The 15,625-nt window shown below is 40.7% G+C and overlaps 1 protein-coding gene across 22 annotated transcripts in view; it reads left to right on the top strand.

Moving 5' to 3' along the window:
• Positions 1-15,625, top strand: part of EPB41L2 (erythrocyte membrane protein band 4.1 like 2) — a 205,865-nt gene that overhangs the window by 113,535 nt on the left and 76,705 nt on the right. For all 22 annotated transcript variants that reach the window (XM_036024704.1, XM_036024705.1, XM_036024708.1 and 19 more), the window contains one exon: positions 5,580-5,684. In XM_036024704.1, the coding sequence (XP_035880597.1) occupies positions 5,580-5,684 (105 nt within the window). The remainder of the gene's footprint in view (positions 1-5,579; positions 5,685-15,625) is intronic.

Below are 15,625 nucleotides of genomic sequence, written 5' to 3'. Positions count from 1 at the left end.
TCTCCCTTATTCTGTTGTCTTCATTTAGAATTCTTAAAAGACATATGTAAACCTTCTTAATTTTGACTTCCATATCTGAAAATTCTTTAATATTTTTCATCTATATTTTTGTGCATTCTGGGTAGTTTTTCATATCCATCTTTCAGTTCACTGGTTTCCTTTTTTTAAAAAAAAGATTTTATTTATATTTAGAGAGAGGAGAAGGGAGGGAGAGAGAGAGGGAGAGAAACATCAATGTGTGGTTACCTCTTGTGTACCCCCACTGGGCACCTGGCCCACAACCCAGGCATGTGCCCTGACTGGGAATTGAACTGGTGACCCTTTGGTTCACAGGCCAGCGCTCAACTGAGTTACACCAGCCAGGAGTTCACTGGTTTTCTTGGTGTATAATTTAATTATTGTAGTTTATATTTCTAGATGTTCTATTTGATTCTTTTCAGATTCTGCTTTTTGATATTTTTCCTTTGATACTTTAAATTTTATTTATTTCTTTAAAAATATAAAACATAATTTTTTTGTGTTCTACCCATGATAATTTCCATCATCTACAGTCTCTGAAGGTCTGATTCAGATACTGTGTCTGACTCTCAATAATAACTGGTTTCCTTGTGTTTGGTTTTTGATTATGTTTGTTGAGAGTTCACCTGTGGAAATGATTTTCTCCTGCCAGACAGCTGGGCGCACTCAATCCAGTTTGAACTGAATTTTGAATCAAAAACCAGTTTGAACTGAATTTTTTGGTATTTTTGAATCAAAAAGATAATGTTACTGCCAGTCTCAAATCTGCATGAGGGCCAGATCCTCATAATTCTCTACCTCCTTTCTTGAGCTATGTTCTGTTGAACAGTAATTCTGCTGTAGAATAAGTTAGCAAGTATTTTATTTTACTTTACTTTATTTTAAACTTAGTTTTTATTTTATTTTGCGTTTTTAGCAAGAGAAAGTAACCAAATTTAGAACATACTTATGTGTGGGAACGCCACATATATGATAGAGTCAGAGACCCCACCCACCAGAGAGGTACAGGGCCAGAAAGGGGGACTGACGTGTATAAGACATTCCGAGCGACGGATGAGGTGATGTGTCTTGGGGGCTTTAAGGCACCACTGCAGGAAGATTAGAAGAGCAGATGTTTAGCAAATAAAATTTGGCCTTGCCGTGTAAGTGGGTCAAAAATGCTATCACTGATAATTTTGGGGGGGAAGGGTCTCCAATTCAAATTCTTCTAAGGATGAAGTTTCTCCTGAGCCTGTGGCTAAAGTTGCCTTTAGCTTCAGGCAATCTGCGGGCCACAGAGGCACATTTTGGGGCGACTTGTTCTGGATCTCCCTAGTTCCCTATGACACTTCCCTGAAGGTTTCACATTCTAGAAGTTGGGTTGGTAGATTGTTCTATATCTCATTAATCCAGTCTCAGTCTTGAGAAAAGTTTAGTTCAGTGAAATGATTATGTCTCATTTTTAAAATATAGTGGGCTTTTTTTTAAGCCAAATTTTGAGAAGCATTAGGTTGAATGATAGGACACAAGCTTTTTGTTTCATCATAGAACTTAGCAGGGTATTGATGTTTTGATGCTTAGTTATGTACAGTAACCAGGATTTTTCTTGCCCCACTCTACTCCCCCGTCTGGGGATGTGGGTATATGTGTGGAGTATCTCACAAGACCAGTGGAACATACTTTGGCAAATACAAGTCTGCTTCGTGATACCTTTGGGTTTTGCTTCCTACCTTCTCATTGTCTTTTCCTCGGTGTTTGGACTACTCTGCTCTGACTTTGTATGTGTTTTTGTCTATACATAAGTCTGTGTTTGTATCTGTCTTGTATTTAAACTCCATGTAGGAAGATGTGATTATATCTGGTAATCTTGTCCCCAGAGCAAGACACTGTCTTTGGGTGGAGCTCTTGTAACAGGCTGTCTCATAAGCCATTGCCCCATTTGTCTTTGAATCAGTTGGATAAGTTGCCCGGTTACATCCAGAGTGGTGGTAGATTAATAGGACTTTTTGGGGGATTGTGGGGGGAGAGCTTCCTTCCTATTTTGTCTTGGCCAGTTGGATGTGAAGTTCCTGAGACCATGTCTATCTTATATATTGTTGTTTCCCCATTATCTTATCATAGAATCAATCCAGGTTAGATGTTGGGTCAGTGTGTATTGAGCCTTTTAGACTGGCAAGCCCTCGTGGTCATCAGAGAGTAGGGCAGCATGTCTGTCCGTCATATTGCATGGCCAGTCCGTTATGGATGGGTTACTGGTTTCATCTGTTGTATCCTCCAGTATCTTTGGAATACATATGGGCCCTGTCAGACTCTAAACATCCGAAGTAAAAATTAAGATCTTTTGAATATTCTGTCTCTCTGTCTTAAAAAAAAAAATCATTTCCTTCTTTAAGATTCATTTCAGATGTCATCATCTTGGTGAAGCTATGATTTCTCTCACATACTCATTTCATTCTTGGTGTTCCCGTAGCACTTGGTACATGAATCTTTCAGCACGAGCCTCACAGTATTGTACTTTTTGTCTTTCCAGCCAGGTTTTGAGTTCATTGAAGGCGGAGATGCTGAGTGGAAGCTTAAGTGATTTGTGTGCGCAGTTAAGATCTTATCAAGCATTTAAAATATCTGTTTCCTGGAGAGAGCAGGAGAGGACAGTAGAGATGCAATCTGAGCATCTAGAAGATACTTTGGCAGTGTTTTAGATGTGGGCTAGTGAAAGAGCAGTTGGGAATGGAATTCAGCTCTGATTAAGGCACATAGTTTGGCACTTGGACACTATTATCTTACTGGGTTAATCTGACCCTCACAGTAAGCTGTTTAAAAAGCTGTGATCTCACTTTACACTTTACTTTAGGGCGACTAAGTCGTTTTTCCATTGTCACATTCGCCTATAAACAGTAAAGTGCTTACAGAATGTGGAGGGAGGGAGGGACTGGTTCCGATGCCAGCTCACGCCGATGCCCGCTCTGCTGCCCATCCTCCCAACACTGCATCGTGGGGGTGAGCTTTGTGAATGCTTTCCTCTTACTCTTAGGGGAATTCTGTCCATGATAGCATGTTTCTATTTTTGAAGTGGGAACCAGTGAGAAATTATATGATTTATTAACAAAAATTGACTTTACACCAGTGTTGGAATGTGTTTTCCCTTTGAATTGAGGTACATATTTATAGACAACAGTTGTTTTAAATATCTTTTTCACCCTAATTTCAAATTGCATCATAACCAAATGAAGTAGTATGAATCTCCTTTTGACTCAGTCACGTTTCTTCACGACATCTGCAGCTTCTTCGTTTCAGTAGTTAGCTTACTTGAAAGTAGTTGTCTTTATGGTCAGAAGTTTCATAGAAGTAGTATGTTTGAGAACTATTATCTGATTAAAGGTCAGGTTCTTATATAAGCTTCCATTGACTTTTCAGTATCTTTCTAACTAAAAAGGTGATTCTTGATAGTAGGTAAAATGTCCTTTGTGACTCATTTATACCTCATAATAGATGCATGGTGGGCGATAATCTAAGTAGATAAATGTGGCAGGAGCTATAATGGTTTGCTCCCTCTGGTATCTCAGATAAGGAAGGTTCCTAATCACAAAGCAGGCACTGAAAGTATAGCTACAGTCACTGTGAACCTCAGCGCATGGAATGTCACTTTATTTAAAGTGAGTATGTTACATACAGGTATTTTTTTTCTAGCTCCTGTTAAGCTAGGCAGGCTTCTACTCACTGGAGATTCAGGAGTATACAATGACATCAATGTGAGAAAAAGCAAGTTCTACCTTATATTATTGATTACCTTTAAAATATCCTGTACTATTATTTACATCCAAATCTCCTCACATCTACTCCAGGCTCCTATACAGAAGAAACAATGAGCTTTACTGCACATTTGAGAAATAACTGTCATGATTTGAGCCACCCTCTTCTCATAAAATTATTTTAAAACACCTCCAAATTCAGTTTAATTATGTAGATTAATAATTGCATGCAGATCAGATAATAAAATTCAGAACCTCCCATTTTTAGAGCTTAAAACAAAATTTCTTACAAATGAAATTAGTCATTTTTCATGTTCTCAACTCTCCAGCTTATAAACAATAGGAGCCAGTATTGATTAGGTACAGTGGTCTGGGCTCTCCGTGTGTATTACAACTCATTAGTGCTCACCACGCCCTGTCTGGGATGTTTTATTGTTACCCTTTCATGGGTGGGCAAATTGCATGTACCTGGTCATAGAGCTTGTAAATAATGGAATGCACTCAGAACTTCAGTGTTTGGAATCCAGATCCCATTCTCTTATTTATTATACTATATTTGTATGTACTTGAACTGCATGGACATAGAAACAGGTGTTAAATGTACTTAGTAATTTAATTTTCTGGATATATAGTGATGTGAATAGCACACACTTGCTATGTTGAAATGTGATCTGTGTGGCCTTCTTCCTCTTTACTATTTGAATTAATTTATTTTTTAAAGAACTATTAGTATAAAAGGTTTAATAATAAGAGTTCCAGATTCTCCTTTGCACACATTTCAGGCATGAATATCTTAACCTCTGCTCCCACAAAGAGGAGGAATAAAAGGTTAGAAAAGAGAAACAAGCCCTTGAATTTAGTTTCTGTGAAAACTATTTTTTGAAACCCCTTATACAGTTGTATTTATTTGAAATTATTAATAAACTGTTTTTTGTATCTTACTGCATATTTAAAGATACATGTGTGGGAAACTTTAATTTTCACACGCCGCATGAACTAACAAGTTCCCATTTGGGTAGCGTGAGGACATTCACCTTGAGGATGGACAAGTCTGATGGCTTGTTCATTTTCCACTTGGTCCAGTTGTTGCTTACATCACTGCGGGGGTGGGGGAGCATGTGACCTGATCTTGCAGTTGGCCATTCCCAGGTGTGCATCTTAACTGGAAATGAGTTACCACCTTATGTTTTGCCATTGATTACACAATGGGCTTTCCTTCTGTGTCTGTCTCTGTTAATAGCAGCTTCTCAAATTAAAAAAACACAAACTAAGGCAAAACTACGGTAAGTCCTAGGGGCAGCTGATTTATTGTCCTGGTTCCATTACATTATATTTTTAAACTTTGTTCTAAAGAGTGAATGCTATATCATTCTTGGGAAAAAAAAAACGTAGCTTGTATTGAAAAAAGATTCTGTTACAAATATCACAGAACAGCAATCAAACCTAAGTGCTGATGGGACCAATTGTTTCAGGCTGCATTGGGGAATAAGGCTAAATGAGTTTCCCGGGGGGGGCAGTATCCTTTGTACATAGACATGACATGAGGTGTGTTGAGGAATTGAAACAGTTTGGACATATTTTTGTATGTTTTAAAAATAAATGAAATCTTAGCATTTCACTTTTTAATCCTTTTACATTTATTTATATAGAATAGCATAAACTATGGAGCATCAGATTATGCATTTATTTTAGAATGTATGCCTTTATACAGTTATACAAGATTAGAAAACAAATGCATTATTTTAAACTAAATGTTATAAGATTCCCTTTATTAATAGTACTCATGGAATCTCCAGTGCTTGACAGGTAAAGATATTATTTCTTTTCTTTCAGAAAAGTGCTAAGGGACAAGTGCTGTTTGACAAAGTGTGTGAACATCTCAACCTCTTGGAGAAGGACTACTTCGGACTTTCGTTTCAGGAAAGCCCTGAGCAGAAAGTAAGTGAAGTTTCAAATTTATTTATATTGTTTTAGAAAAATACTGTGTTTTTCTTTACTGCACAATTCACCTTTAAAATAAACATATTTTATGTTTTTATTGTGACATATTTTATGTTCCGTGAGAAATTTGGTAAGTACTGAACTTGTGTAGGGAGAATCACCTATAACTTTTTGCCATTCTGTATATCTGCCTTTTCAGTTGCATTATAAGCAGACGTAGTGGAAGTTTATCTCTTCTTAATTATTAGAGACTAAAGAACTGATTGTTTTTTTGTTTGTTTGTTTTTTTACCCCATTATCCCTAATTTCTATTGTTTATTTTCTCCTTCCATTCTTTTTTAAAATACATTTTATTGATTATGCTGTTACAATTCTCTTGATTTTTTCTTCTTTTGTCCCCCTCTGCTCAGCACCCTGACTCCCTCAGGCAATCCCCCCACTTTGTCCATGCCCATGGGCTATGCATGTAAGTTCTTTGGCTCCTCCATTCCCTGTACTGTATTTTACATCCCCATGGCTATTCTGTAACTACCTATCTATACTTCTAATCCCCTCACCTCTTCACTCATTCCCCCACACTCCCCTCCCATCTGGCAACCATCAAAATGCTCTCCATGTCTATGATTCTGTCTCTATTCTTATTTGCTTAGTTTGTTTTTTTTGATTCAATTGTTGGTGAATAGGTATTTTTGCCATTTTACTGTTTATAATTTTCATCTTCTTTTTCTTAAATAAGTCCCTTTAACATTTCATATAATGGATAGTTTGGTGATGGTGGACTCCTTTTTTTTTTTTCTTGTCTAGAAAGCACTTTATCTCTCCTTCGATTCTAAACCATAGTTTTGATAGGTAGAGCAATTTTGACTGTAGGTCCCTGCTTTTCCTGATTTTGAATATTTCTTGCTAATCCCTTGTAGCCTGCATAGTTTCTTTAGAGAAATCAGCTTATAGTCTTAATGGAAACTCCCTTGTAGGTAACTTCTTTTCGCTTGCTGCTTTTAAGATTTTCCCTTTATCTTTAAACTTTGGCATGATGTGTCTTAGAGTGGGCCTCTTTGAATCCATGGTGTTTGGGACTCTCTGTGCTTCCTGGGCTTGCATGTCTATTTCCTTCACCAAATCAGGGAAGTTTTCTTTCATTGTTTTTTCAAATAGATTTCTTGCTCTTTCTGTTCTCCTTCTGCCACTTTTATGCTGTGAATGTTGGAATGCCTGAAGTTGCCTCAGAGGGTGCTTGTACGCCTCAATTTTTTTTCTTTTTGTTGCTCCAATTGGTTGCTTTTTTTTGGTTCTTTAAGTTCCAAATCATTGATTTGATTCTCAGTTTCATCCACTCTACTATAGTTTCCCTGTAAACTATAGTTCCCTGTTTTTTATTTCAATTAGTGTAGCCTTTGTTTCTACCTGGGGTGTTTTTATGCTGCTGAAGTCTTCACTAACTTCGTTGAGCATCCTTATAACCAGTGTTTTGAACTCTGTGTCTGATAGATTGCTTATCTCCACTTCATTTAGCTTTTTTTCTGGAGTTTTGATCTGTTCTTTCATTTAGGTTTATTTCTTTGTTTTTGGCAGCCTTCCTGTCTTTGTTTCTATGTGTTAGGAAGAGCTACTTTGATTCCATGTGTTGGTGGTGTGACCTAACTTAGTAGGGTTTAGTGGTACAGCCACCCTGTCACCAAACTGGGTACTTGAGATGTATGTTGAGTATGTCCTCCTCTTGTAGTTAAGCCTCGCTTTCTGTGGGAGATAAGTGGCAGGGATGTACCCAGGCCAGTCAGCTGCAAGGACTGACTGTGACCACTGACCACAAACCTCTAACCTCTGTAGAGGATTAGCTGTGTAGGAGAAGGGTGGTGGCGCTCTGATGTGGTCTTTAGCTGTCCACTGGTTTCGCTGGCCCTGAGGTTTCTCAGGTGGTGTATGCCAAGGTCAGCCCCTACCTGTGTTTTTGCCTAGGGCCACCCTGCCTGAGCTATAAAGCAATCTGAGATGGCTGCTACTTGGGTTTAGAGATTCCCAGGTGAATCCAAGCTGTGAATCTAGGCTGGCTGCTGCTGGTGCTGGGCCTGGGCTCACTAAAGCCATCTGTTGCTTTTTTGAGATACCCCTCCCAAATTTGTATCCACTACACGTGGGTGTGGTACCATCCCCTTCTGTGTCTGTGCCCCTCCTCCCAGTATGGATGGATGTGGTTTCTTTAATTCTGTAGTTACCAGACATCCATTCAGCTCAATTTCTGATAGTTCTGAGTGATGGCTATTGAATATTTTAGTTGTAATTTTGATGTGGTTGTGTGAGGAGGTGAGCCATGTCTGCCTACACTGCCATCTTAACTGGAAGTCCAGAAACATATTTATGTTGAATTTTTAGCTCTTGAATTTACCTGTATACTAAGAATTAAGCATTCCTGAAAAACAGGAAAGGAAGCTTAATGGAAGGAATGTCGAGAGGACCCATGTGTACTTGTCGGTAGCTTTGAGAGAGAGCATTTGCTTTGCTAAACTAATCTTAGTGCCTGTGTGGGGTGAGTGTTCCCTCTTGTTGGGAGATTGGGGGCAAAAAAGGAGATGGGGCCCAGCCTGACTCAGGCGGCTCTGTTTGACCAGCCAGGACCCCGTGGAGGTCTGCCTGCTATCAGGAATGTTTTGAGATGGCTTCTGCTGCAGGAATTTTCCATGACACTAACTAAGCAGGAGCATGAGTGTTCCATAACAATCGATGATAATCCCAGGAAACTTCAGGGCTTCTCAGTTACATAGGTAAATTAAGGAGAGAAAATTAACCAGTTCTGACGATTAACTAGGCCTAACCTATAGACTTCTGCCTTAGTCAGTTCAGGCTTTTCTAATAAAGTCCCTGATGACTTCTAAAGAATAGACATGTATTTCTCATAGTTCATGAGACTGGGAAGTTCAAGATCAAGGTGCCTGCAGATTTGTTGTCTGGTGAGGGCCCACTTCCTGGCTCACACAGTGCCTTCTCATTGTGTCCTCAGGTGGTGGATGGGACAGGATGTCTCTGAAGCCTCCTTTATATAATCCTATTCATGAGGGTTCTGTCTTTATGACCTAATCATCCCCAGCGTCCCCACCTCCAAGTACTCTCACATTGGGGGTTAGGTTTCACTATATGAATTGGGGGTGTCAGGGATAGGGTGGGGTATAAACATTCAGCCACTAACACTTCCCTTGTTATTAAGAAAGGACTTTTGCTCTTCTATGCAATTGTCTGAATCTTAGGACTTAAGTCTAGTGAAGCTAGTGAGTGTACAAGACTAAGGGTTTGGTCCAGGGTTGCACCCTAAAGCGAAGCCCTTTCAAGTCTGTTCGATTGTGGCTGTGGACAGACTCACTGTGATCATTCTGTCTGAGGGTGCACAGAACACTTGGTCACAGTGAACGGAGTTCCTTTCCAATATCTAACATTCACATCACAGTCAGCTGAACATAACAGGTAGTAGATGAATACAGGCTGTAAGTTTTATTTATCTACATGCCATCATTGTGTGTATTTATGTGTCCTGGTAAGAATATACAGGGTATAAGGGTGATAATTACATACGAATTAAGTTTTCTCAACTTGCTTAGTTTTGTGTCCTCAATAGCTAATTTCTGTGAAATGCACACTTAAAGACAATTCAATTGCTTGCCTGCCTGCTGAATAGTATGTGGGTATTTTTATTAGAACTCTATTTAGAGTACTTTTCTCAGAAGTAATAACATATTAGACGTTGGACTAAATAAACTAGGGGCTCTTTTTAGACTTCAAATTATAAGGTAGTCTTAATAACGTTTTCCATATAACGTTGGCCCTCAAGGCTGCAAGAGAGAGAGTGGTGGGAATTGGGCTGTCATTATCCACTTTTTTGAGATTACATATTGGTGGAGTCGTAGCAGCATTTAGTGTTTGTGAAAAAGGGAGACCATGTGGTGTGTTGTAAAATCTGTAGAATAACATGTTCTGTTAGTAGAAATAGGATATGCTACAGTGAGAAATCTGCTATTTTTGGAACACTAGACTTACCTAAGGAAGAGTGGTGTTTAGACAGAACACACTGTTATTTATTTTGATGACTCCCAATATATGCATCCAGTTTATCTTTCTCCTGACTCTCAGACTTATATACAGTACTTACCTGACTACTGGACACTACATTCAGTTGTCTAAAAGCAAATTGCTCATTTTCCCTTTAAATATCATCTGTCCCCTAAAGAGTAGGTACATATTTGTTTCGCTTCTTATACCTCTTTTCTTTGCTTTTCAGTCAACCAGCTCTGTCTTTTCTGCCTGCTAACTTGCTTCTCCGGGTTCTCTTTGTTAACAGTTTTTGCTTTGGTCTAGGCCCCTGACATCTCTTACTTTGACTATTTTATGCGTCTCCTAACTGTGCTAACCGCTTAATCCCTGGTCCTTATGATCATTCTTCACACTGTTGCTAGATTGAGCTCTGAGGATGCGTATCCAGTCTTGGTATTCCCTGGCTTAAAGCCATTGAATGGGTACAACCTAACCCTCCTAGTGCAGTTCAGCAGGCTCTGTGTCATGTGACTTCAGTCTATTCTTTTTTTTAGCTTCATTTCTCTCATAAATATACAGTCTATATTTAATCCACATCAGTTTCCTTCCTAAAAGGATTCTTACTGGTACATACAATATATATTTGAGCATATTACTCCTTACATTTGGAATATACTTTACAGTTTTATATCTGAATGCCTGCTTTTCCTTGAGATCCAGCTCCAGAATCCCACTCTGAGGTTTCCTTGAGCTTCACACTGCCCCTCCTGCCTCCACCTTAAGAGAGTTGATAGTTCCCTTCGTCTGTCACTTAGATATTTAACACAAACTTGTTTTGTGTGTCAGTCTTTCTTCCTGTTGCTCTAGGAACTTCTGGGGGGTAGAGACCATACCTTTTAATCCGTGTAGCCTCAGTATACCTAGACATTAAAAATATTCAATTCTACCTGTGTGCCACCATCTCACATCCATGAGGATGGCAAGTATAAAAAAAAAGTAGCAAGTATTGATGAGGATGTAAGGAAATTGGAACCCCTGTGCACTGATGGTGAAAATGTAATGGTGCAGCCATTATGGAAAACAGTATATACAGGGTTACTCAAAAAATTATAGATGGAATTACCATATGAATTAGCAATCCTACATCTAGCGTATATTCAAAAGAATTGAAAGCAGGATTCCGGAGGAGATAGTTGCACACCCATGTTCATTGTAGCGTTAACAATAGCCACAAAATAGAAGCAGCCCAAATGTTCATTGCTGGATGAATTGCATAAACAAAATGTGGTTAATGAAATATTACTGAGCCTTAAAAAAGGAGGCAGTCCTACCACGTTACAACATGGATGAACCTAGATGATGTTATATTCGGTGAAACAAGCCAGTCACTAGAAGACAAGTGCTGTGTGACTCCACTTCTATGAGGTATCGCAGTCAGACCCATGGAAACGGAAAATTGAATGGCGGTGTCTAGGGCCTGAGGGAGGGGAAATGGAGAGTTGTGGTTCCGTGGGTATATAGAGTTTTGGTTTTGCAGGATGAAAAAGTTCTAGAATCTGTTCCACAGCAACATGAATAGAGTTAGCTCTGCTGATGTACAATAAAAAAAATGGTTAAGTTGTTAAATTTTATGTGTTTTCTTGCCACAATTTAAAAAATACTACCTGTGTGCAAACCAGTATATATATCACTATGCATCTAGTGGTAAGCAATTTAGACATGGACCCTGCCTTCATTAATGTCCCCACTTATGTTTTAGTGAAGGAGGCAGAGTAAAGAACTGAATTACACAGTTACTAAATTTTAATTACTTTTCTACAGGAAAGATTCAGGGTACTGATGGGGAAGACTTCATAGGAGAGAATGCTGCTTAAGCAGAGACCTAAAGTGTGGTTGGCTTTGGCAGGGTGAAGGGGCGTGGGAAGCACATGCCTAGGGCCCTGAGAACTGGAAAGAATTCTGGTGTGGTTAGTGAGGAGATGATGCAGTGAGGCTGGGGGAAGAGGCCAGGCGTTGATGGGGGTCAGATCATGCAGGGCCATCTAGGCTATATATTTATGCTTGGGAGTCTTCCTTTTCTCTAAGAATAATACTGAGTCACTGATGGGCTGAAACAGTGATGGGCGGCAACCAGCTTTGCCTCTCTGAAGGTCAGTTGGCTGTTAGAGGGACTGGGATGAGAGGGAACTGGAGCAGGACTGCTCACCCGAAGCCTGCAGGTGGACTCAAACTTGAGGTTGTGGAAGTGAAAGTAGAGAAGCAGATGATTTAAGAGAGATTTAGGAAGGAGGGAGAAGCAATCTGATCATCAATTGGGTGTGAGTGCTGACAAACATCTAGAATTGGGCCTGAGTTTCTGGATGGATGGAGGTGCCATTCAGAGAGAAGGGGGAGGACCCAGCCGGGGGATGGTGGCACATACCGTGAATGAAATTTCAGGCATGTAAAGTGTTAGGTCAGATGGCTTTTGGAAGAACAAGTAAATCAGTAAATTTAATTTTGGATATGCCGTAAAGAGTGGAAGCCAGCACAGTGTAAATACTCCAGGTGGGACCTACCTCAGCCATACAGAGCACAGTGGAGTGTTGTTTTTTTTTTTTTAATTTACTGATGTTTATATTGAGGCTTTTAGTCAGGTATACTTATTTATACCTTACTTTTTAAAAGAATCTGAGGTGTCTTTTGCATATTCCGAGATAAAATAGACTTGATTATTGATAGCTAATCATTCTGGGAATCGTGCAGTGCAGCAGGCACTGTTCTAAGCACTTTACACGTGTCGTCTCATACAGTTCTCAGAACAGCTTAAAGGGCGGTAGATAGTATCAACCACACTTCATAGACACAGGAAGTGGAGCTGTAGGGGAGTTCAATAATTCACCCAGACTCACCTAAGTAATAAATGTTGAAGATTAAAAACCAGTCAAACTAGGAAGAAGGAAAACAGAAAACTCAGCTATTCTAAACTTTCTGTCAAAAGGTAAAAGTGTATATATTTTATAGCTCTCATAACTTGGAAAGTAGAAGAGTAGCATTTGCCTTAGAGGAATTTTTCGTCTTATCAAATTCTGGAAGTCATCCTGCAAGACTTCATATGTGGGATGCCGAAGCATGTTGCGGGCTGTGTTCCCAGTATAAATTTTCCAGCCGATGTTTCTATAATGGCGTCAGTAAATGTAAGGCATGGCCTGACTTCTTGATGGTGATTTTGTGAGAGTCCGTGCCAGTGCTTCTCGAGAGGGACTTCTTCCTTCCTGTTGGAGTCACTGGGGAGCTGGATCTCCAGCCAGGAGTCTTCTCTTCTACCCCACGTTCACTCACATGTGCACATGCACTCAGCCCCCGACCTGTCGTTGTGCTCACTGGGTATGCCCTGGTCCCCCCTTTCAGTTGAATAACAGTGCCACCGCTGTTTACATACAGGTATTGATGGGTGTTAGAGCTGTGTTCCCATGTGGGAAATGTCTTATTTCTCAGAAGTCTTGGGACAAATAATAGATTGTTAACTTTTTAGTAAGTGTCTTAGTCTGTTTGGGCTGCTTTAACAAAATACCAGAGACCTGGTGGTGTATGAACAACAGAAATTTATTTCTTACTTCTGGAGGCTGGAAGTCTGAGATAGGGCGCTGGCAGATTCAGCATCTGGTGAGGCCCGCACCTGGTTCATACACAGTGCCATCTTGCCGTGTCCTCACGTGGTGGAAGGGGATGAGGGAGTTTTCTGGCACCACTTTTATAAGGGTGCTAATCCCAATCATGAGGGCTTTATCCTCACGACCTAATCCTCTCCTGGACATCTCACCTCCTGATGCATCACATCGTGCATCAGGATTTAAACATAGGAATTGTGGGAGGACACAAACCTCCAGACCATAGCAGTGAGGGTAGTATGATTCTAGTGTATAGGCTTCCAATAATCCAACTCAGTCCAATGATAGGACATAATCGTGTCCTCACTACCAACTAGACATTTATTACCCACTAGTTAGGAGACATGTTTAAGTGTTACTGCCTGATAAAGGCTTGTGGCATGAATATTTTTGTTGTTCTGTAAAGGCAGATCTGTGCATTTTAGAAGTATTGGCAGTTTAATATTGACATTCTGTTATGGAAATTGAAGATTGTGATTAGTACTCTGGATGTGGGCGGGGAAGAGACATCCTGCACCGAAGGAAGGTGATGGTCCCAGTGTGAACCACTGTGGTGTGCGTGAGAGATTCCCAGTTGTTTGACAGGAGGATGTGGCAGCGCCATAGTCTCTCTGCACAGGAAGGACCTGTGAGGTCCAGGCAGGCTGGAAAGAGGAAGTGGGGACCTGTCCTTCTACAGCTGTGCTTCCCCAGCAAGCACACTGCTTTAACACGTCACCGGTCAATCTGGGAGCTTTGTGGGGAGTAGTGGTGGAGGTATGAGAAAGCGAGGCAAAGGCCATTTTTGGAAGGCCTTGTATCTTATACTAAGGAGTCTAGATTTTTGTCCTAATGCGAAGGGTTTAAAATAGGAAATGACACGGTCAGATTTGCATTTCAGAAAGAGTGACCTGTTCGTGGCGTGGAAGGAGAGCAGAGGGGACGGAGACTGAGACGCCAGGAAGGTCAGGCGTCTTAGTCCCGAGGCGATGGGAACTGGGAGTTAGGATGAAGAGACGCAGATACTGAGTAGGTTGTATCTGCAGGACTCTGTGACCAATCAGCTCTGAAGTATGAGGGTGAGTGAGGGGTTGGGATGAGTCCCAAGTTTCATGCTTAGGTAGCTAGAGAGCTCATCAGAGACTTTCCCACAGGGACCTTGGAGGAAGAGCAGCACTTCGGGGTTAGGGGCAGAGATGGAATCTACTTTTCATTTCTCTGAGCTGGAAATGCTTGTACACTGTTGGTTGGACAATGTTTGGTGTGAAAATCAGGGTGTAGGTGAGGGCCAAGGTAAGGAAACAATAAAGCATTTGCATGTGGGTGTATACTATTATTTAAAGAAACCTGGCCATGAAGAGAAGGACAGAGGGGAGAGTGATACTAGCGGATGTAGGCTGGCGCTGTCCCGTGGAACTTGTCATGATGATGACGACATGTTCTAGACATGCTCTGTCAGGTGTGGTAGCTGCCAGTCACACATACGGCTATTGATCAGTGTGGCAGATGTGACTGAGGAAGTGAAGTTTTATTTACTTGTACAACTTTAAATTGGTGGCTATTTTATATAACAGTGCAGAGAGTTTACCAGGGGTTGTTCAGCTGAACAACAAGGGGCTGTTCAGTTGCTTGGATGGAAATAACTTCTGACTTTGGCTCTGGGAAAGCCTAAGAAAAGGATGAGCTTGAAGAGAGGAAAGTAAGGATGATGGAAGAAGAAGATAAGCCTTGAATAAAGAGGGTGACCTCGTACCCGGAGTCTGCAAGAAGATAAGGAGTGGTGCAATTGTAAACAAATCTGAGTTAAGCAAAGTGCAGCCTAAAATCTCTGGGAAATTTAGGGTAACATCATCTGCTGAAAGTGACTGGGATAGCCTTGGGGACCCAGCGAGGCAGACTGCTGAAAACAGGTGAGTGGGTTGCTGTTGACAGTCCAGCGGAGACTGGAGATCATATAGTTGTGGTGGCAGAAGAATGTATTGCTATTTGTTTTTTCCCTAATTGCCATCTGCACCCTGGATATGAGAGTGGGGAAACGGAGTATGAAAGGGGGTCCCCAGTTGGCTAATTCACGGTGGCTATGGTAGGACAAAAGATTCAGAAAACTGGGGATGCTGATGAGATAGTGATCACAGGAAGGAACATAGCTGAAGCTGCAGTGGGCTGACAGGCTGGGAGAAAAGGCTAGGGCCAAAGGAAGAAAGTTCAAAGTTAAAAGAACAGGTACAGTGGGAATAAACGGGTAGAAAACTTAGCAGGAGAGGAGATAATTGCGTCTGAGAATGGAGGATG

The sequence above is a fragment of the Phyllostomus discolor genome, chromosome 4, assembly GCF_004126475.2.
Source record: "Phyllostomus discolor isolate MPI-MPIP mPhyDis1 chromosome 4, mPhyDis1.pri.v3, whole genome shotgun sequence".
In the NCBI taxonomy this organism is placed as follows: Eukaryota; Metazoa; Chordata; class Mammalia; order Chiroptera; family Phyllostomidae; genus Phyllostomus; species Phyllostomus discolor.
This window is presented reverse-complemented; position numbering and strand designations above follow the sequence as displayed.